The sequence below is a fragment of the Dermacentor andersoni genome, chromosome 9, assembly GCF_023375885.2.
Source record: "Dermacentor andersoni chromosome 9, qqDerAnde1_hic_scaffold, whole genome shotgun sequence".
NCBI classification, from domain to species: domain Eukaryota; kingdom Metazoa; phylum Arthropoda; class Arachnida; order Ixodida; family Ixodidae; genus Dermacentor; species Dermacentor andersoni.
In genome coordinates this window covers 126,440,001-126,462,901 of record NC_092822.1, presented here as the reverse complement: position 1 = coordinate 126,462,901, position 22,901 = coordinate 126,440,001, and the positions used below count along the sequence as shown (strand labels likewise).

At 47.8% G+C, this 22,901-nt stretch overlaps 1 protein-coding gene across 13 annotated transcripts in view; it reads right to left on the bottom strand.

Annotated features, from left to right (window-relative positions):
• Positions 1–22,901, bottom strand: part of LOC126529739 (uncharacterized) — a 345,564-nt gene that overhangs the window by 264,043 nt on the left and 58,620 nt on the right. For 12 of the 13 annotated variants that reach the window (XM_055069962.2, XM_055069964.2, XM_055069959.2 and 9 more), the window contains one exon: positions 12,625–12,687. The exons of the other annotated variant lie outside the window; for it this stretch is intronic. In XM_055069962.2, coding sequence (XP_054925937.1) covers positions 12,625–12,687 — 63 coding nt within the window. The remainder of the gene's footprint in view (positions 1–12,624; positions 12,688–22,901) is intronic. 13 annotated transcript variants of the gene reach the window in all.

Here is a 22,901-nt window from a genome sequence, read left to right as displayed (position 1 = left end):
GGCGTAGACTTACATTATAGGACGGATGGTAGCCGTTGTCTCGTGTGTAAACGCTGCTGAAATGGTCATTGAAGGCCGGAAAGGCAGCATTGACATTCACTAATTAGAGATTTAAAGTAAATTCGTTGGTGGAGCCCGTTCGTGGACTGACCTCCCTCATGCATTTGCATGTTCACGCTAGAATGAATGCATCTGAAGGTGATGAAGCAATGAATGTAATGAAGTCGCGTGGTCAACAAATTTTTTTGTATCGGGATTTAACAATAAATCCTTCCCGAGAAATGATGGGACCTGGTACTTGAGGTAGACTTATACTAAAGGACGGATGGTAGCCGTTGTCTCTTGTGTAAACACTGCTGAAATTGTTATCGAAGGCCGTAAAGGCGGCATTGCCATTCACTAATTGGAGATTTCAAATAAATTCGTCGGTGGAGCCCTTTCGTGGACTGACCTCCCTCATACACTTGCGTGGGCACGTTTGAATGAGTGCATCTGAAGTGGATGAAGCAATGCACGGAATGAAGTCATGTGATGATGCAGAGTTTTTTGTATCGGGATTTAACAATAAATCATTCCCGAGGAATGATGGGACCTGGTACTGGAGGTAGACTTGTACTAAAGGACGGATGGTAGCCGTTGTATCATGTTAAGCGCATTGGTCTGGCCCATCATGGCTTTGGACCTGAACCAAAAGTTGCGGAGGCCCGCACGTCTGTTGGACGTAGTGCTGTATGCACTCCACCTATCGCTGGTCAGTTGCTTAGTATGTCGGCAAGCTTGTGCAGTGTGTTGCTGTACGGTTATGAGGTCGTAGTGTCGTCATTCGTTACTTGTGTAGTTTTCCAGCGTCCTTTTGCGACGACCTCATAACCACAATAAATGTGACACAGCGGCTGATTGGGTTGCTACCACATGCATGTCTCCTGTCGCTCATTTCGTGTCTTCCCTGATTTACTCACTGAGAAGGGTAGGTACTGATGATGGGTGCGCAACTGTCATGACCACTCGATACTTGGCCGAATCTGCAACTTTAACACGTCACTTATGTATTCCTCTACAGGCTTTGAAGTCTAAGAACAACCGAATGGTGTAGTAATCGCTTCCTCATGTGTTTAAATAGCAGCGTCAGTCCTGTGCGGGTTCTTCTGCGCACCATGTAGGAGCAGGCATAATGTTTCATTGGCCTGCATGGAGCGCATGTCGCGTGGGATAGTCAAGGTAGTTGGCCAGAAACAGATGAGCCTGTCCTGTCATTTAGGCCAACTGTTGTGGCGAACGTGTCACATGCAACCAAATAGGGCGCCTTGCATTGAAATTCACCCACACACCAGCATCTTGTCGGCGTATTTTTGGCACAGCTCCACGGGCCATGTGAATGAGCCCCGAGTGGTTTTTTCCAACTTCGAATGTATAGTATGCTGAAACCACTAAAGTATAGTAAGCTCTGCTGTCCTTGCTGCTGTAGTGATTGTTAGCTTCCGGTTAGCATCGCATGTTGATCCCCTTTTGACACTCCGTACAGTGGCTTTTGTCAACGTAGCTGCCAGGCGCGTCACTACTAATAAGGATGCACTTTCCCCCTTGTGCATTAGGAAGTGGCGTTACGGTTGAATGGAGCCGTGGTCGTCCTTTGGCTTTGTGTTCAATCGAAGGTTCGAAGTAGCCGGCGTAGCCTCGTGGGATATGACCAGTCACGCAGGGACTACGGAACCGGGTGCGGGTAGAACCCCCCCCCCCCCCCCGACAACCCTGAGTCTTCCTTTAGGGAATTCAGCCCTCCGTGCTACCTCTGTATTTGTTCCTCACTCGCCCTTGCCTGTTTTGGCTCCATCTATTGCTTGTTACAGCTATGTCAAATAAACTAAAATTTGTTCGTCAATTCATCCCTCCCCGGGTCTCTCGTGCTATCTGCCTCTTCTGTCTGATGATGGCGGTGGGTCAAATGGGCAAAATAAGGTGTTTGATCCACCCTCAGAGATGTCGAGGACAAAATTTTGCAAATGCTCCAAATGCGGAGCTACGAAACTTGAAGTCCAAGTTTTCAGTGAGCAGCGCCTAACGGTTGCTCAAGCTTTTCTTCGAACACCTTTCTTTCTCGCTGCGTCTGGGCTGTCGAGAACACGTTCGACACGGTTTCAGGAGCAGCGCTAAACTGACACGTAAACATGTAACGGGCCGAGTATTCTGAAACCGCCAAACCGCACCCAGTTCCACAAAATTCATTTGAGTATAATACTGGCATGCAAAGTGTTTTAAGGCCCGCAACTGGCATGTACCGCCAACAGAGTGTGCAAATAACTAGAATAGACGTGTTGAATGAAAGTATCCGTTCGTGTGGTGGAGTATGTAACACCAGAGTACGCTGTCGATACGACCCTGCACCTGATCAAATCTCCCCTGGAATGAGCTACCTCAATTAGTGTCAAAACAAAATCGCCCCCAAGCACTCCGTACAGTTGGTTAACCAGCAAAGCTGAAAGGTGCGGCCCCGATGTTTATCACAGGGTTGATCCCGATGTTTCATTAAAGACTTTCTCAAACATTAGTCACGTCTTTAGGTTTCTTGATGAGGTTACACACACGTTCGGCTGCGACGGAGAGAACGATGTCACTGACGGTATGGCCGCAGTCCGCCGTTGTCGCTTGTGTTCAATGCACTGTGTTTGCTCGGCGGCGTGGTTAGCTGTATCCGCCTGCCATTTAAGCTCGCGATTCTTAAAAATTAAATTGCCTCAAAATCAAATCTGTCCGTCACGTAAGACAATGAATGGCTCATACCCCCTTAAGCAATGATTCATACCCCTGTAAACGCGGCCTCCCCATTACGACGACAAAAGTGAAATTCTACGTTGGAATGGTGAGCTGCAACGGAGCCAGCTCTGAAGACGGCGAACGCGGGAACCCGAGCGCCTTCGCGCGGTTGCCCGTGGCAACGAGCGAGCTGTGGAAGAAGACGCCGACGCTCGAGTCATTGCTGATGATGATAGTTTTCTGTACCCAGGCGCGGACAAACGGATTTTATTGCGAAAGCAATACTGCTCGCACTTTCGGCCCATCGGTGGTCGTGGCGCCTCCTTAGACAGCTGCGCGTCACGTGACCGTGTGACGTCACGCCAGACCGAGAGACGGGGCCCCAGCTCGCGACATCGATGGTGGAGGCGAAGCCTTGCGCGCCGCTGCTGCGGCGCTACCCAGAGAGGGCGCTCGCTGGTGTGACGTCACCAGCGTAGGGTGGACAACACAGCAACAAAGAAGGTCAAGCGGAAAGTCAAAGAGGGCGAATTAGTCTCATGGGTGGCGGCAATGAAAAAGAAACCTGCCATGAGTAACTACTTAAGAGGAAAAAACGAAACAGGAAAGAAACCACTCATGATAACTCAAAGGGAAGCTCATTACTTTTCGAAGCGAGATCGGGATGCCTTAGAACACGCACCTATAAAGCGAGATATAAGAAGGAAGAAGAAGCATGTGCATGCTGCGGTAAAGCTAGGGAAACTACGGAGCATGTTTTATTAGAATGTGAAGACGTCTACCCAGGGGTCGATTTAGGCACCACTGGCCTCCTTGAAGCCCTTGGGTTCAAAGGGAGCAGTGGTAAAGCAAACATGTCCGTAATAGACAGTAGTAAGAGGCGACTGGAGGATTGGTGGAAGAAAAGTAGGGAAACGACAAAAGACGGAGACATACAAAAGCACAGTTCGCAATAGGGGATTAGAAAATTTGGGCGCGGTAGTTCAGAGTGTTTTTTCCCCCTTTTTTCATTGTTTAACCTAGGTAGGATATTAGGCAGTATGGTAGCAAGAGCTTGGTGGCGCAACCCGCCGCCCCGTTCCAAAGTGGACGCTCATAATATCCATCCATCCATCCATCCATCCATCACGCTAGGAGGATAAATGGGGCTACAGCTCGGCTCCTCGCAGTGGTCGGCGAGCTGCCTTGCGCTCCGTCGGATGATGTATAGCCATAAGTTTAACAAAGGGCAACCATGTCCACACCATCAGCCGAACCAAGGCGCAGCCAAGGGTATTGCTTTCGCAGTCTTCCAGGCTTAACCAAGCTAAGCCTTCAGCCAATTTTTTTTTTCTCCTAGTCATATAAAGCTTCGCTTTAGAAAATGTGGCGTTGCGACGATTATGTTCCTTCTTTTATTTCCCACTCTTTCGCACTCTCCGCACTCGCACAACGCGCACTATCCATATACGCGCACCGTCTGCTCCGCGAAGCACCGTGCTTTAAACGCCAATCACGTCACGAATATGTCAACACTTTAACCGGCGCATAACCCGCCGTGGTTGCTCAGTGGCTATGGCGTTAGGCTGCTGAGCACGAGGTCGCGGGATCGAATCCCGGCCACGGCGGCCGCATTTCGATGGGGGCGAAATGCGAAAACACCCGTGTACTTAGATTTAGGTGCACGTTAAAGAACCCCAGGTGGTCAAAATTTCCGGAGTCGCCCACTACGGCGTGCCTCATAATCAGAAAGTGGTTTTGGCACGTAAAACCCCATAATTTTTTAACCGGCGCATTCGTCGCGTGCGTCAAGGCCAAGCTGATAGCACACGCCCCGTCAAAATGTCCTCACCCGCGTTCGGCGTGCTCCGAGCTGTGTGAATAATGTTTCGCCAAAGTATATTCGTCCAAAAAATTTCTTATTGAGGGGAGCACTCTTTGAAGTTTCAGGAAGGAACCAAAAGTTGGTTGGAGGTAAATTTCTTTTTGTTCAACTCTGAAAGTAGGTGCAACAACAAACTTTATTCTCATCATTATACTGGCATCCTTCTTTCATATTACGTTATAACTGAATGCATTTTAGAAATTTCCACATTAATTTGGCTCGGTAAAAAGCAAGAAAGATGCGTTTCCAGAAGCTTTTTGCTTAAACTGCGTTAACTTTTAGCTGTAATAATTTTTCTACCTTCTTCCCTGTTGTTACAGTGCAAGTTAAGAAAACTTCCAAATTATTGGGAAATATATCTTTCGAGAAAAATACGTCCGAAGTTGGAAAAAAAATTCCTTTTTTTTTTCCGGCCACATTTAAGCATTAAGGCCCTCCAGATAAAAACATGTCACATAGCTGAATATACGCACCGGCCTCTTAGCTTGTGATATAGAAATTTTTATTGGAGTAAATTTTGTTTGAAGCCAGAAAACCTTTTTTGAAGTCATGTGACCAGTAGGCACTGCGTACGTGCGGCGGCTCTGCGGCCGTCGTCTGCCACCCAGCAGACGCTGGCTAATGTGTATAGCATATGGAAATTTTCGACGTTCTTTTGTTTTTCGCTATTCCGATGTTGAAAAAAACGCAAACGGCTTTCTTCACTCTTTCTAGGGATGTTTGTTAACCCTTACATCTATTTTCATGCGTTTGCCAGATGGGAATAATGTGATCAGCTGACAGACACAGAAGGCGGCAGACATGACTTCCTTTGAGCGGTTTTCAATGGAATCCGTACAGACGAAGTCGCAACGAATGGACATCGCAAAAAATAAGGCGCAGTACTCGGTCCAACACCTTGAGAATGGATGCGAAATCCAAACCATGCCTTTCATGCCTTCCAGCCATGCCTTCCAGCATCAACCTCTTCCAATTATTAAGGTAAGAAAATGTTTCTAGAATTAACTTGCGATTTGGACTCATTGCGTAGTTCACATAGAGCATCTGTACTGAATCAGCTATTTCCACTAGACCGATATTTGAAGGCATCATCTAAAACGACGCTTGCTTGCTATGCCAATTGCGCAATGTTTTCGTGAGCAGGCCGAGGTTTTTTAATCCTCCCTTTAACCGTGTGGCATGTTTGGAGTATGCCAGAAAAGTTAAAATGAGACAATAAAACCAACAGAATGCAGTGCAGCTAAGACGAGCTTATTTCTGGAGGCTTACAGGCACTATATAACAGGAAGCAAACTTGTGACCATGCTCTTTCGCCCCAAAGAACTGCCACAAGATAATTTGCTGCAGCGAGCAGCGACTGACAACTGTGCCTCGTTTGCCCGACATAGATCGGCGTCGTCTTGCGCTGCACTCAAAGGATGACAATGTGACGATTTGTAAGCCCCGCAAGCAACTTTACCTTCACCGATGCACTTCTAAAATCGTTTTGAAGTTGTGGTCAGACCCATTCTTTAGACATGCGAAACACTGGGGGGGTCATCACACTGACCGTTGTTGCTGCCCACCCTTCCCTCGGCCTAGTTCCAATCGAAGCTGTGAAGCTTGCAAGTGGCAGTTGTACAATACTCAAAAGGTGGCAATTTTGGTATTGCCAGAACAACATCTCGACGCTCTGTCCGGAGGTAGTGAAAGTGAGCCTAAATCAGGTGGTACTGGAGCAGAAAACGAGGCCTTAGACATAAGTGTTGGCGTCAAAAGGAAATAACTGCAGCGCGGACGACAGTCGCGTGCAAAAGAAAAAGAAAGTGGAAACATTGCGAAGTAACGGCTCCGGAAATGCGCAAACTATCGACAAACACGAGGGCGCTCAACTCCTCCTCAATGATTATGTCTGCTTGATGCAAAGCCTGAAGAACAAGAACTAAGCCAAGAAAATAAGATACCGTACTTAACTCTCATCTTGGTCTCGTGAAAAAATTATGGAGTTGTTTGGTGCATAGGAACGACCAGTTCGGGAGGCAATTAAGCTAAGTCTAACAGTGGAATTCTAGGCAGGCCGCAAAGAAGACATGGTCGCCCAGTTAGTGAGGAAGTGAAGTCATTGGTCAGAGCTTTCTACTAAGATGACTCAGTGCCTTATTGTCTACCAGGGAATAAAGACAGTCCGAAAGGCCGCCAAAAGCGCGACTATTATCCATGAACCTGAAGGAAATGTATGAAGAACGGAATAAGTTTTGCAATTTAAAGTGTGGCTTCTCAACGTTCGCTGCTTTGCGTCCTCCACACTGTGCTTTGGCTGGTGGAGGCCGTACACACACAGTGTGTGTCTGCACAAGTCCTCAGAACTATAAACTAAAGCTTTATTCTAATGGCATCAAGGAGACAACTGAAGTGCTCTTGTATATACACTTGTATGTCGACTTGATAGCCAGGATTCCATTTTCAACAAATGCGCATCCTGCCCTGGCACAATACACGCTCAGACTCTGTTTCAACAAACTCTTGTCCATGTCACAGAGAGCTGAAACAGCATACATGTCAGCAATGGATAAGTGGAGTCCACTGTAGAATCTAAACCATTGTTTTGACGCCAGAAGAATTTTCTGAGAAGTTCACAGACTTGTTGAACCAAACTAAGATCCATCATTAGCCATCATCACCAACTAAGCAAACACAAGGTCATCATGGTGTTTGATTTTGCTGAAAATTACAGTTTTATACTTGAGCACGCCCCACAATCCTACCACAGGGTTTACACACAAGCCACAATACACCCTGTAGTAGTCTGTTTTTGGAAGGAGCAAAGCAACTATGGAGAGGTCTCTACGTGGTGTTTTGCTGTTGTTTCTGACTGTCTGGAGCATGACACAGTAGCAGTACACACATTTCAGGGTGCGGTGCTGGAGGTAGTAAAAGAAGATCTACATGAAGTAAAAAAAAAAATTCATTTCTCTGACGGAGCATCATCACAGCATAACAACAAAAATAGCTTTTTGAATCTTTGCTACCACGAGGAAGACTATCGGCAGAATGGGACTTGTTCGCCACACAGGAAAAAAGTGCATGCGATCGTGTCAGCCGCACACGTGTGGCAGCAAGAAAGAGCAAGGCCACACCACAACCTCCCGAGGATCCGTTGACAGGGCCAAAAGTAATATCAAGGAAATTACATTAATCTGGGTACCGTATTCCAGAATACATGGAAAAAGAACAGAGCTCACATTGAGATTAAGCATAGCAACCGCTGTTCTAGGAACGCGACTGTTCCACCACTTCTAACCAGTCACGGTTTCAACTCTTCGGATTGCAATCACCCCATACTAAAACAATGAAAAAGTTCAAGTAAAGAAGTGGGCATGAATACCAAGGAGGCCTTAATTTGCCTGTAAAGGTTCATGTTGAAGAGTTGAACATGAGTGGATGAAAAAAACGGAAGACAACCGACATAGTTGAGAAATTTACAGTTTCCAGGCTATAATCTTCAGCTGTGAGCGTCTGTGACCCGGTCAAGAGCCGTCTTCATTCTGTGTTGGAACAGCAGAATGGAAGTGGCAGAACAGGAGGCAAAGTTAGCCATTAACGTTTATTGCGAGACACCCACATCGATGGTGTGTTTGCCAACCTGGCAGCCCCGAGCCACAAAAATGAGAAGTGGTCAACTGACGAAAACAGTCCATTTACGATGTGTTTAAAATGACGTCAAGCGACATAGCCGAGACAGCCAATGTTCGTCGGCAAAGAGCCGGAGTGCATATGTGAGCTCAAAAACTTTCTGGTGGCAGATACGCATTGTGCAGTGAAGGCTAAGCTCGGCAGTGCCTACTGGACATATTGGTCGTTGACTTCCAAAAAAAGTTTTCTTGCTTCAAACAAAATTAACTCGAATAAAATTTTCAATATGAAGAAGTAAGAGGTTGGTGCGTACATTTAGATATATCATATATTTATCTGGAGGGCCTTAATGCTTAAGTTTGGCATGAATCTCACAAAAAAATTTTTTTGCCACATTTGGAAGCATTTTTCTCAGAAAATATATTTCACAATAATTGGGCATTACATTTAGCAGACATTATAGCAACAGGCAGAAGCATAGAAAAATTGTTGAAGCTGAAAACTGCATGCAGTTTATGCAAAAAATTTCTGAAAACGTAGCTTTTTACTGACCCAAATAAATGCGGAAAATTCTAAAATGCATTCAATTATAACCCACTATAAAAGAAAGATGCCAGTGTAATGCTCTAAAATAAAGTTTCTTATTGCACGCACTTTCAGACTTGAATAAAAAAATTTACCCCCAACAAAATTTTGCTTCTTCCCGGAAACTTCAAAGACCACTCACGTTATTTAAAATTTTTTTTTCCGCGAAAATACTTTGGAGAAACTTATTCACACAAAAGCCATCTAGCCCAAATTTTTTCAGGAAAATGAACGATGGTCGCTTTTGGCGTCTGGGACGCTTTGCGTGGAATGACCCTTATGTGCAAGAACCTAAACTCCACACGGTATTACATCTCCCTCCTTTATGTGTTTCTCTACTCTTCTTGTGCGCACGTGCAAGAATTCGCTGTCGTCCATGCAAGCGTCGGTTTTGCATCAGGGTAGCTGCGTTCGGCATTCGTTCGTTCGGTAAGGGACGCGTTCTCCATCGATGTAGCCGCGCTATCGTTGCACCGGCACCTCCTATGTTTCTCAAGCGAAGCTTGCATTGGCTAACAATTGGTGTTGTCGTGGTCACGGAAAATAAGCCAGTTGCTCCCAGAGCAGAGAAGCTGCGGGAAAGAGCGGTTTGATGAGTTGAAAGTTGCCCCAGCGCCGCAGCGTGAGTCATTAGCAAGGATTTCAGCTGCATAGTCGCGCGCTCACGCCACGCGCGCAGCCAATCAGAGCCGTTTCGCTTCCGCCTGGGAGGAAAAGGGCAGGAAAGAGTATCGCGCTCGCTGCACCGACTTCGGTTCCGTTCACTTAAGTCTCAAAAAGCGGATGACAGGGCCACGCGTTCTGCATTCCTTCGAGGAATGGGCAGCTTTCGACGAGCAGCGGCGAGAACTCGCCCGTGAAAGGGCTCGCTGTCGGTGCGCCGATCAAGCCGTTAGAACCACCCGAGCTCAGGCAATCCGACAGCAACGAGAAGATCCCGAGCTGAGGGAGCGTGAGGCCGAAGCAATCCGGCACCGTTACCGGTGTGTTACTTGAAGTGCATCCACAGGACAGACCACGGACCTGTTTTGGCCCGCGGATCCGGCAACACGTCACGTTTACTTCCAGTCTCTCAGGCCCGCACAAGGTCCGCGGGCGGACGCAGCCGAGAAATGCGAGCGTATTTCTTCCGGCGGTGGCCCGCGGACTATTTAGAGCATTTGTATTCACCAGGTCTGGCAACAGCCCAACGCTGGTCATTTTCGGCAGCTGAATCAGCAGCGCCACCATACGCATGAGCCGCAGCGCGGGTCAGAAGTTGGGTTTTCACATGTTGCTGCGACCATGGCATCGTGGTCAGATGACGCCACATTTTACTTTTTGGCCTTAATCCAATAATTCCCTACTTCGTGGGACAGCAGCCGGGATGACTTCTTGAGGTGCCCGAAAAAAATAACTATGGATGAATATTTGCAAGGAGATGTGATCACAGCATCCGTCACGTCAGGCCTAGACCCGCAAAAGAGAAATGAAATAAGGTGTATGTCACAGGTACGCCTGTGAGATACACTTCTCCTTTACTAGGCAAACAGGGAACCACAGCAAATGGACTCGCGCAGGCAGGGAGCGCAGGAAGAACACTGCCAAGAACGTTTTAAAAAGTGAAAGTGTAAAATAAAGATTTCTATGGTAGCATACAACTTAAAAAAAAACAGCAGTTGACAACCAAGGCACACGGCCCACGTGGGGTTGTGTTACTGAGCCAGTCAATCACAGAAGCAAACAAAATCGTCGTCATGCATTTTTTTTTTTTCAAAATGGCGTCGTACTTGATACCTCCGGAGCGTGTGCTGTTCTTGAAGAGCCTTTTCATCGACGGAAAGAATGAGGTGTGCAACAGACATGGACAAGGTGTATGGAGTCTGAGCATTTCACTCTTCAAAAGTCTACCTGCCATGGTTAATTAGTGGCTATGATGTTGGGCTGCCACGCACGAGGTCGCGGGATCGAATCCCGATCCAGACCGCGGCGGCCGCATCGGAAGCGGTGCGCTGCAACGAGTTGGCAGAGCTGCGGGGTCGAGGGTGTCTCTCCCGGGCCGAGCTGTCGTCTGCTCCTCAGGCCCGCAGTGTGGATGCTGTACGGGCAGGACCAAGGGTGGTCGACCCCACGTGACCGACCCGCGGCCCGGTCTATGGTGGTCCGTGGTCCGTCCTCTGGATACAACTTTAACCGTTACGAAAGCCAAGTGCACGCAGGACAAGCTTCGTTCTTGCCCATTTTCCGGTAGCTGAAGGATTAGTCACTTTTTTTCAATGCCAGCCAGATGCGGCCGATCGAACCTTTAACCACCCTCTCCTATCGTCCTTCGCCACTCTCCCCCGTCAGCTAGCGTGCGCGCCTGTTTTACGGTCGTGGGGGAGAGTACCATCTGGGTGACTTCCTCCGACTTGCGCCTCACGACGCAAGTCAGAGGAAGACTGACAGGCCCGTGATAACCAGACAGACGCAGGGATAGAGCATCTACCGTTTCTCCAGCTCATGCCAGTGCTATTGCTCGCATCCCAATGGGAACCGTTGGTGTGCCTTAGTTCAGAGAGTTACCGCCATGCGATGCTAGCCAGATGGTACGACTGCTTGCGTCACGCCTGCGTCTGAGCTCACGCTTCTACCGATCCGCTGGAGAAGTAATAGACGCTCTGTCCCTGCGTCTTTCAAGTTATCACACGTCTGTCAGTCTTCCTCCGACTTACGTCGTTACGCGCCACCCAGATGGTACTCTCCTCCAAGATCGTAAAGCAGGCGCAAACTATAGCCGACGGGGGAGAGTAGGAAAGGACGATAGGAGAGAGTGGTAAACGGTCGGATCGGTCGCATCTGGCTGGCAGTGAAAAAGTGAAGGAGGCGCTCTTCCTCAGCGGGACGGCAGCGGCGCGAGCTCAGATGCAAGCAAAACGTAAGCAGTCGTACCATCGCACCGACGGCTCCCATTGGGGAGCGGGCGATTGCACTGGCACTGAAAAAATGGAGGAGGCGATGGTTAGACGGTATGCGAGACACTGAAGATGCGGGCAGTATTTGTGTCGACTACGATGTCTTCCCGAAAGGAGCGCCAGGTATCTCTGCCGAGTTACTTCAGTTGAACAAGTCGGACCGTCGAAAGACGGTTTGTACTCGTAAAACGATAGCAGACTTGCAAGAACTCACAATTTTGGTCCACTGATGTTCTTGATCATTAACAAAGCATGTTCCCCAGTTGCTTGGAATGAAACAATCGCTATAACACTTACGAGCGTCTAAGAGTGCGTAACGGCGTGAGACACGCCTCTCATCTGGAACGCCCGCCGATTTTATATAAAATATGCAACTGTCCGTGTTAAGCTCAGATATACCGAAGCATATGAAAGATGTTGGGTGTAGTGAAGAAATTGTACCATATATTGTGAAGGCGTTTCCAAAGTCTTGGGTAGATTTCCAAGAGTTGCAAAACCGATCCCTAGGACTTCCTAAGGATGTGTTTACTCCATTCTGCACTTTCACTGTTTTGGTCTCTGAAGAAAGCTCGCATGTGGCGAAGCAAATGAGAAGGCTCGGGTATAGAAAAGGAATTGCGCTAGATATGGCAAAGCGTCTTTAATGTTTCCTGTAGATTTTGAGCAGCGGAGGGCAACAGACCGCTAGGACTTCCGGAAGGTGTTAGAACTCCACTATGCAGATTCACTGTCTTTGATGCATCAATAGTTCGGATGAGCATACATCTGCGAAGCCCTTCAAGCCTCCTCCTCCTCCTAATGATGAAGATACCGGAATCATTCTCATTACAGACAAAGTTCTCGCTGTGAACAAAAAAAAAGAAAAGAAAAATGACTCGCCATTGCACAATACATCCCGGCCTGCAACTTTTCTGCGGGAAACGTCATGCTCTGGTAGTTATCCTGCAACAAGAACAAGAATATTCGCGTAAGATAGAGACGATACCTTACTGTACCATTCACTCCTGCATAGATCACTGTCTCTGGCACCTCATTCATAGCACCGATTTTCCGTAGTAACTCCAATAGGAACGACACGTTACTCAAGCTTAATACATACCTAAAATCCTGAAATAAAAAGGAGGGGTCATGACAATTTGGGCTTCTTGGTGTGTGAGTTTCAAGAGGCTGAGTGGCACAGGCATAACTGGAAGAAGGAAGCACAGTTCACACAGATCTACAGAGCTCTCTCTCGAATATTCTTCTTTCCCGCATGCTTGCGCTAGAGTACACTACTTAGAAATACCAATTAGTGAAGTTTTATTTCCACTTTCTAGAAGAACTGAGGGTAGCAAGAGAAGACCAGTGTCACACTTTTGCTTATCAAGCCTTGCCAACCATTAGGTCAGTAATGTACAAAAATAATTTAAATCAATGCATGTTTCAGCATATCCAGAACAGTTATTAGTTAACCTAGAGAACATGTTTCGCAGAAAATATTGCTACGTGGAGTAACGTACCCAACACCTCCGCCAAAGTGCTACGTGGAAAAAAACTAGGCAGAAACTTTTTACACGGTATATGCACAAGCATCAAAAACACTGCGCAAAATGGAAGCCAGTTCACGTAAACACAAGGCACGTCGTCCTGTCTATCCAGTGGCCGCTCCCTTCGAGTGCCAAGTAGCAATATATACCTACAGATTTTCAACAATTCTTATGATTGTACATCACTCACACAGAATTACAAGTTTCATGACGAAATAAAATTTGTCGACGATTACGATACTCCCTATATAATGCGAAATTTCAGTGTGGCTCTATACGTGTTTACGTTCCGCGACATATTGACTGGCGAGGACACTGTGTCTCGCGAGGCACGTCGCAAACGGAGCGAAGTACGGCGCGACTGTCTCGCTAATCGGGAGACCGCGAGAGGCAGCGCGTGGGCACGACACATCCCCGCGCAGGCAGTGCTCTGTTTCCATATATGGTATTGGTGGCGTCATCGTTGAACAGACGACGCGCACTACCCTTGCACTATTTTTTTTAAAAAACGTTTTCTGCGCAAACAAACAGGGACAAAGAAGAGGAGCGCTTTCTTGTAGCCACCGCTGCCTACGAGCCCATCTTGCGCGGCAATACGCTTTTCTTCTGACGCATTCGCCATTCACTCCTCCTCCGCTTCATGGTTCCGCTGTACCCTCCTCCTGCGCTTTCATCCTCATGCTTTCTTCAATATCGCCGTTTTTCATCGCCCCCCCACCCCCCCACCCCGTGCGCTGCGCGGTCGCTCTTTCACCCTTCGCTCGGTTACGAGGGACGCCGACTGCCTACGCTTGCCGCAGAGACGGGCGCCAAAACCACTGGCATGCGTCGGCAAGCGTCAAAAGCGTCGGTGGCGAACAAGGTGACGCGTCCCGACGCGCGGAGACTTTGCCGACTACAGGTGCTAGAAGGGTCCGCCAATCAGAGTCTGCAATGCCGGCGTCCACCAATCAGAAGCCGCGACGCCTCTTGATGCTATGCCTATGATGGCTGCCGACGCGAAGAAGTCGGCACCAGTGATCATCCGAGTTCTCTGGACGCACGACGCGCGCGACAGTGTTCCTGAAAGACACTGTTGTGATAGTAAGCCGACAATGGCACGACAGACGACTGTGGATGGTGGCTGTGCGACGGGAATTTGTGCCGAGTTTGAACGACGCCCGCAAATCCAATCCGCCAATGTCATTACGCCGGTCTCAACGCGATCGTCTGCTAAAACATCACACCGATTCATGATTGCGGCAACGCCTGTCCATGTTGCATGCTTATTTTGTTGTGCTCGAAACGATTGGAAACATGCTTTCCAAGTCCCAAGTTTGGATATACAGCACTCGCCTGCCGCCGATGTTGTTTGCATTAAGCGTGGGCCTAGCGCGTTCATCAAGTCCGTAGCTGCCGAGCGAACGAGCACAGCTGAGAAACTGTGTCGAGGAAAATTTATTTTCACTTCCGTTTCGCGTTGCAGCGATTTGAAATATGGCACTCCTGACTTCGCGTGGTGTGTGATGTGGTGAACGAACCGTGCGGGAACTTCAGGTGGTGAACCGCGGCCTGTTTCGTGGGTGAATTATGGTGATTCAAGTTAAACGGATGAGCTCTGCGCAGTTTCCAGCGGCAAATGTAACATTCGAAAGCGAAAGACACTAGTAGCCGAACAATTGGACGTACATCTTCAGCCATGCCGCCCGTTTCAGATGACAGTGCGCTATTCGATTCTCCATGTGAAATACAGTTCAGCACGAGTTCACAGTAGTCTCCCACGCTCACTTACTTGACGTGCACGCAGCGTCTTTGGGGGATAAATATTTCGTGAAGCACCCAAGAACGCTGACGCACTGAGAGGGACATGACACAGCACTATCATATATGAGTATCTGTGTCCTTCTATTGAATGCTGCAAAAAGAAATATGTTTACAATATGTGCACCGTGCTGCAACGCATACGAGGGCCTGCATCATACAATACCTATACGTGCAGCCGCGAATACCAGGATTGCTTCGATACCTGCTTGAGAAGCAAAACATAATTAGTCGATGAAACTGTAATTTGCTTTTGATATCGTTTTTTTTTTTTTTCATGGAAAGAACAGATGGTCTGCGTGTATTGCGGGGAAGAGTAAAAGGTGTCACCAGAGCTTTGTGCAGTCGGTATGATGAAAGGGCAAAATCTCTTCGGCGTCCACTAAAATGTTTCTCGCTGTGATACTACAAACAGTAGTCAGCAAAAAATATTAAATAAAAGAGAAGCTCCTGATGCATATTCGAGTAATGTGTTTAATGAACAAGTTGGCACTTCCATTGCAGCGATTTGGTGATACGCAGCTTAAGCACTTGAAATAAACACGTTCCGCAAAGCTGAACGACTGGGCCCGCAATAACAAACATTGTGCTAACACTGAAAAAAAGTGCTGCCACACGGATCAGCCACCACAACTACTGCTATGTGCCCAACCTACTTCCCCTATGGCGACCGTTCGGGCCATTCTGGTTGTAACATTCAGCCTTTCTCTCGACTTTTCCGTATATGTCACCAGCACTGTATTTAAGGCTCATCTCATTCTGGGGCTTGTGTACCCTGTCTCCCTTCCCTGTGGACCAGAGCTTTTCCGAGCACTCTAGACTTCTTTCATTCTGCCACGGCGTGAGTACTGCTCATCAGTATAGTCCACGTTCCAAACTCATCTTGCTGACAAACTCGAGGTTGTTCAGCGCCGGGCAACACGCACCCTCTACTCCCGTCCTTTCTGTCGTCGCAAACTCGTGCCAGCCTATGAGGATCGCCCCAAAGCACTCAAGGGGCCCACCCTGCAATACGAGCGCAACATCGCACTAGTCCGTGTATTCTGCAGAATGTTTGACGGCTCTCTGAGCAGCACTCATCTTTCTTCTTCAGTCCGTCTCAGCAAGCAGTCAGGACAGCCTGAGCCTCATAAAGCCTGTACGGGTCGACATCACAACTCCGGGCTTATATCTGGCATACAGAACTTTCTCTACACTCGGACCGCCCTTCCTTGCGACCACACTGAATAGGCGCTCTTGTGCGTCGTGCACCCGTCGACTGTCCAGTTCTGGCCTTCCAAGTGCGTATGGGACGTGCTCTGCGATTGAGCAGGTGTGCGTGCGTGTGTGCGTGTGTCTGAGCACGTGTCGACTGCACCATGCAAATGCCAGCTCTAAATGGCTCGTAATCCGACGCTCTATCGTACGGGCCTCAGCCCTTTTATAGCATTACGAGCCGTCTAGAGTGCAATGTTACGGCTAAGATTATTATTATTATTATTATTATTATTATTATTATTATTATTATTATTATTATTATTATTATTATTATGAGAATGATCACTACGACCACACTGAACGTGTTGCAGCCAGCATGACACGCAACTCAAAATATTTCTGGACCTTCGTGCGCTCTCACTCTTCTAAAGAGAACGCAGATGTATAGCTTCTGGATGAAAATGGTTTTGACTCGAACGCTGCTGATCCCTTTGCACAACATTGTTGTTCTATATGTGGTGTGAAAGATGATTAAAGTAACCTCCCTTTTTAGTCTGACACGGTGTGTACGCTATCAGTTAATGGAGACCTTGTTTTAAAGTGTATGAAGCACTTCAAACTTTCCCTTTCTTGTGGTGCTGATGGTATTCCTCCCACGCTGGTTAAGAAGTATGGAAGCGTACTTGTTCCTCTTCTAACAAGCATCGTTAAAAGAACATGGCAGTGAACATTTTAATGTTGTTAGATCATACGGATTCCATAACGTCACTAAATCGCAAACACGTATAACTTCATTTATATCCACACTGATCGATCATATCTTGTGCGATTTGAACAACGATTCAACCTGGTGTATTGTTTATGATTCTTCTATGACGGATCATTCAACTACCACCATTTTTTTCCTTTGATCCAGTCATTGTCAGGGCAATTCTCGTATTTCTAATCGAGTTGACTATCCAGTATTAGGTGAGTTCCTCTGTTCTTTAACTACAAACCTGCAGCAAAATGTCAATAAGCAATTTGACTGTTTCAGCAAAGCGTTGTGTGATGCATTAACGGAATCGTCAACAACTCTTTAGAAAAAAGATATATAGCACTCCTATCTGTCCTTGGATGACAAGAGGACTGCTAAAATGAATTAAAGATAAAGCCTTTTTGGCACACTAAGGTAAAGTCACATAGGGGTAACAAATGTTATGAACAAAACCTTCGTACCGCTCAAAATATAGTAACTAGCGCTATACGCGTACTTCGTAAAAAAGAGTATTGCACAAATTTAATAGTCCCTAATTCTGGTAATTCGAAGGCCCCATGGCGTATTATCAACGCACTTTAGAAAACCAGCGAAAGAATTAAGACACAAATACGACAGAATGAAGAGACAATGAAAAGCCGGGTTACCAGCTCCTTGATAGTTGGTCAACGCGCAATGCTCGCGCATCCGGTCATCGACGCATCGCCCGTCTGGAGACCTTACCCCACTTCAACAAGATTTTGTAGGTAGCGTGCGCCACGCACTTGACGCTTTTGTTCACCTGCTTGGTATTGCAGGCCTCTTTCTTTTTTCCAAGATTTTCAATGCGTGTGCGCAGTCCTGACAGCTTACACAGAGCGAAAAACAATTGTGCACCATGTCCCCTAGCGACTTTCTTTATATTGTGCGACACATTATGAATATAAGTCATCTCATGAACTTCTCTTTTTCTTTGTTGCTGTCACATTCTTTGTTCCCTTTGTTTTGTCTGTTAAGCTTTGCGCGTAACCTCCCAGCTACCGCCTTAATTCTTGTGCAGGAAAGCCCACCATCGTTAGCCTCTGAACTTGACAGTCAAGGCTTCCCTGGAAGGCGTCACAACAGCTTTTCTGTAGCGCACACCGGAAACATGAAGTGGATATGCTTCTTTTTACCAACCTAGAATGGCTGATTCAAATGGAGGCAAATAATTCACAGTTCTATGTGAGTAAATCTAGCAAACGTGGCTGTTGTCTAGAAAAGTTAGTGTTATGTCTAAAACCTAATTCTTTTTTTCTTAAGAAGTTCAAAGGTGAAATTCAACGTGTCAGGACACCCTATGAAGTACGTTAAAATGTCATCCGCCACAGCTTTGAAACAGTCAGAGGGCACCAACCTTAAAATTATCAAAAAATCGTCTACGTATCGCAACGCGCGAAGCACTCTATTGTCGTCAGCTGCGATCTCCCTTATTAGCCTTTTGTCAAAGTTGGACACAAATATCTTGCACAATACAGGCGCCACAGAGGAACCTATACAGATGGCTTGTTTCCGGTTAAAGTGGCGATCTCGAAATCAAACTATAGTCGACGACAAATAGTCGCAACGAAAGAAGCGGTGCATTGTTGACGCCACACTCTTTCTGAAATTGACCACAATTGTTTCATCAATCAATTGTCGCATGGCAATGAAAAACTCTTCGTGGGGCACCGAATAGTATAGGTCTTCAATGTCACTCCACACAACACTGGTTACCCCCGCAGTCCTTCTTGAAGAACTGCAACTAAGACCCTCGAGCTGCGAGTTTCGAACGGGTCATATGCGTCGAGGAAGTTGAGTTTGCTCTGTAGGTATTGCCCGAGTACCTTTCATTGCCGCTATAATGTCGTTAGTGCCATTTTTTGTTGGCTTCTCATAATATGATTAATAAAAATCGGGCCCCTTTGTCAAGCCCCTTTCTTCTCGTTCATTACATAATGAGGGTCTCGAATCTAGCAACACTGATAAGTTCAGGTAGCACGTGTGGGTTTGCTGAACAGTTGCATTCATCCAAGAAGATCGCGTACTCGTGACGCCTGAGGCAGAAAAGATGTGCCACAACTGCCGCCAAGGTTTGTGAGTGGTGGCGCTGGCTAACACTCCCAGGCTTAGTTCTAGTAGTAGCACATAAATATCCCAGGAATGGGGTATTTACGCTCAACGGGTAGCCCAACTGGTAGAGCATCACACGCGTAATGCGAAGACGTGGGATCGCTCCCCACCTGCGGCAAGTTGTTGTTTCTTTTTCATCCACTTTCATTTCCTATAATTTATCATTTCTTTAATTCAATTAGTAGGTACAAGTAATTTCCCCTGTGTTGTCCTTGGTGTCATTGTTGGTTGGCTTCTGATGATATGATTAATAAAAATCGGGCCCCTGGATTAGCTCTCTTTCTTCGCGTTCGTGTATCTTCGGTAGTATCATAGATACTCTTTCGGTATATTTATCTGTATCATGATACGGCTGCCTTGATATGCGTCAGTATCTGCATTTCCCATACATGAAACAATGCATCATTTCTCTTCAGATACAAGATATTGCTATAGCAACATCACCTTGGGGAAAGAATAAAGGGTGGCTGAACTCCAATTCTCAAGCGGCTACTGCTGCCATTAATACACCTGATTTAAACTAAAGACAGCGACATTCTTTTATCTTTCCGCCTGAGCCTTCCAGCGAGGGCAGGCGATATATTGGTGGAGCAGAGTCACGTGGTGACGCTCATACCGTCTCGACAAAAGTGAGTCATTGAAGATATATTTACAGATCCAACATATATCATTCGCGCCGCGTATACGTGCAATCAAATTACGCAAGCTTCGGCGACAACACAAAGCGGATAGAATCATCGATAACATTCGATAAACTTCCGATACATGCAAGCGCGTCCTGCGTTGAGCGATAAACGATGTTAGATGATGAAAATCGGTCGCCCGATAAGGATAAACAAGTGCACGTGCCAATATCCCCCTCCTAATAAGCATCGTCGCGACGCTACAAACACGAAAGCGAACACTAAAACCACGCATAATAAAGAAAAATGCAACAACAGCAAAATAAGAAAACCTAGTCCCTAAGGCGCAAACAATGAAACGTTCTTTTCCTTCGAGCGCTTCCTAACCTTACGTGAGGCCTCCTTACAGCGAAGGACTGATGGAGGAAGCAAGCGTACTCTGAAAGCTCCCTTCACCCGTCCTCACGTAAGGAGCCGTTGCCGCATGCCTGGGTTCGAGATTATCTCTTAAAAGCTTTAAGGCCAGAATACATGGAGCGAACTTTCACGACGAAGTTCGGGCGGCAGAAAATCTGCCGCGGCGCGACGCCGTATGTTCGTCGGGCTGCGCTACATGGAGCGAGGACACGGCGGCCGCCGCCGGCGAGTCGCTGCGTTGTTATCAGTGTGACTAGACGAGGCGAATGCGCTGTCGTGAAACACATGACAAAAAAAAAAACTTTAACGACAAATATTATCGCTCTTGAATTACGGAACACTCGAAAAACGCGTAAAATTTTGTTTAGAACCGATTTCTAGTCTTTTTTATGTGTTTGAGACATTCATGTGCCGATGTAGTTTAAAGAAAGCGGCGATGCTATGCGTTGTCGCAACACTAGGCGGGTAAACAACAAACAACTTTCGGCTCCTCCGACTTCGCGGCTCTGTTCTGTGGCTCAACGCGCGCGCGGCCGAAGCAAGCAGACCCGAAAGTAGCGCACGTGAGCTTGTCTAACCATGGCTGTTATTAACTTATTAAATTCCAGCCGCGCCGCTTTGGATGCCATGAATACGAAAGGCGGGAGACCGGCGTGAACGATAGAGTGGGATCGGGATACACGGACAAGCGGGGAAGCCTAGCCGGAAGTCGGGGCGGATAGTGAGACCTGATTGGCTCGCTTTGGGGCGCCGCTCGTTTGCCGCTTCCGGTATCGTCGCCGCCCGACGAACTTTTCTGCGCCAGCTGGATCGGCGGCGAACGACGTTTTTTTCCGCCGCCGCGCGTCGCGCGTACGCCGCCGGGCGTCGAACGCCGACTATTCGTCGCATATTCGCTCCATGTATTCTGGCCTTTACGCGAACAGCATTATTCAAAAAAAAATGTTCTATCGTCGCACAATCTTTAAATTGAAGAGCCAATATAGAGAAGCGCGCACGCTTTCTTCTAGTTTTGTTTACTAAACTTTAAAAAAGTAGCGCATTACAGTGCAAAACTTGATGTGCTCCATCAACGCTGGCACGCCGGCGTCGTGCAACGCCTAGCAACGCCTAGCAACGCTTTCATGTCGCCCGCGTGACTGAAACGAACATGCCTGGCAAGACGGCGTACCGTGCTCGCGCTTCTCCGGAGGTGGGCGACAGCGCGCATGCGCAAGTAAAGGTCACGTGGTTAAGCAGTGAGGTGAAGCGCTCGTTCTGGGACAGGAGCGGCGTAAGGACGCATGAAGGTAGCTTTGGAGCTACGTTATGCTGAGGAAGCACTAAGGAAGCCTTCACCGAGGGCCCCTCAGTAAGGAAGCTTTCGGAGTGACATAAGGTAGCCTCACCGCAATGAAGGCTTCCTTACTGAGGTAAGGAAGATTTCATTGTTTGGCCCTAAGTTCGTCAGCGAAAGCAAAAGGGCTTAACAAGTAACACGTGAATCACTTCAGGTCGTGCGTGGCGCCGCTGTGATTGCGAAACTTCGTCTCACAGTCCAGTGCGCCAATGCCTCGGATGATCTTGTACGGTGCGAACTAGCGCAGCAAAAGTTTCTCGCTAAGTCCTCGTTGGCGTATCAGAGTCCAAACCCAAACACGACGTACCCGTCGAAGATTGTAGTGCCGGCTGCCGGTCCTCTGCCGGTTCTTGATCCGCACGCGGGCAAGCTGTTGGGCTTTTCGGCGCGCTGGAGATAGGCGGCGACGTCGACATTTTCTTCGTCAGTGACGTGCAGCAGCATGGTGTCGAGAGTCGTCGTCGGGTTCTTGCCGCAAGCCAGCTTGAACGGCGTGAGCTGCGTTGTTTCTTGGACCGCCATGTTGTGAGCGAAGTTTACGTATGCCACATCGGCACACGTACTTTCCAAGCATGTCGGCGAGGGTCGTGGAGTGACGAGGTTCAGCCGCTCCATAAGACCATTCGTCTGCGAGTGGTAGGCAGTTGTCCTCCTGTGGCTTGTCTGGCGGTGTTGCAAAACGGTTTGGGTGAGCTCTGCCGTGAAGGCCGTTCTTCTGTCTGTGATGAGGCCTTCTGACGCACCATGTCGCAGGAGGGTGTTCTCGATGAAGAATTTGGAGACTTAAGCAGCACTACCTTCAGGCAAAGCTTTCGTTTCGGCGTAGCGGGTAAGGAAGTCGGTAGCCACGAAGATCCACTTCTTTCCGGATGTTGACATCGGAAAGGTCCCCAACAAATCCATCCTGATCTGCTGAAACGGTTTGCAAGGAGGCTCGATCAGCTGTAGTAATCCCGCCGTCCTTGTAGGCAGTGTCTTGCGTCACTGGCAGCCTCGACATATCGTGAACAAACGGGCGACGTCGATGTTCAGCCGCGGCGACCATCCACGTGGTATGTTTACGAGCGTACGAGAAAAACCGAGGAGCCCGGCTGTCTTATCATCGTGCAGGGCGTGCAGGGCTTCTTACCGGAGTCTGCGGGCACAACGAATAGGTAGTTTACGCGGGCTCGCGAGAAGTTATTTTTGACCAGGACGTCGTTTTGTACGAAAAACGAAGGCAATCCACACCTAACTACACCGGGGACAAAGTCAGTCTTGCCTTGCAAGTACTCAGCAAGGCTTCTGAGCTCCGCGTCCGCTAGTTGCTGCTCGTAACTAAAGAAGCGTACTCGTCTTGGTCATCTTGGGGCGGCGGATCAACAGGA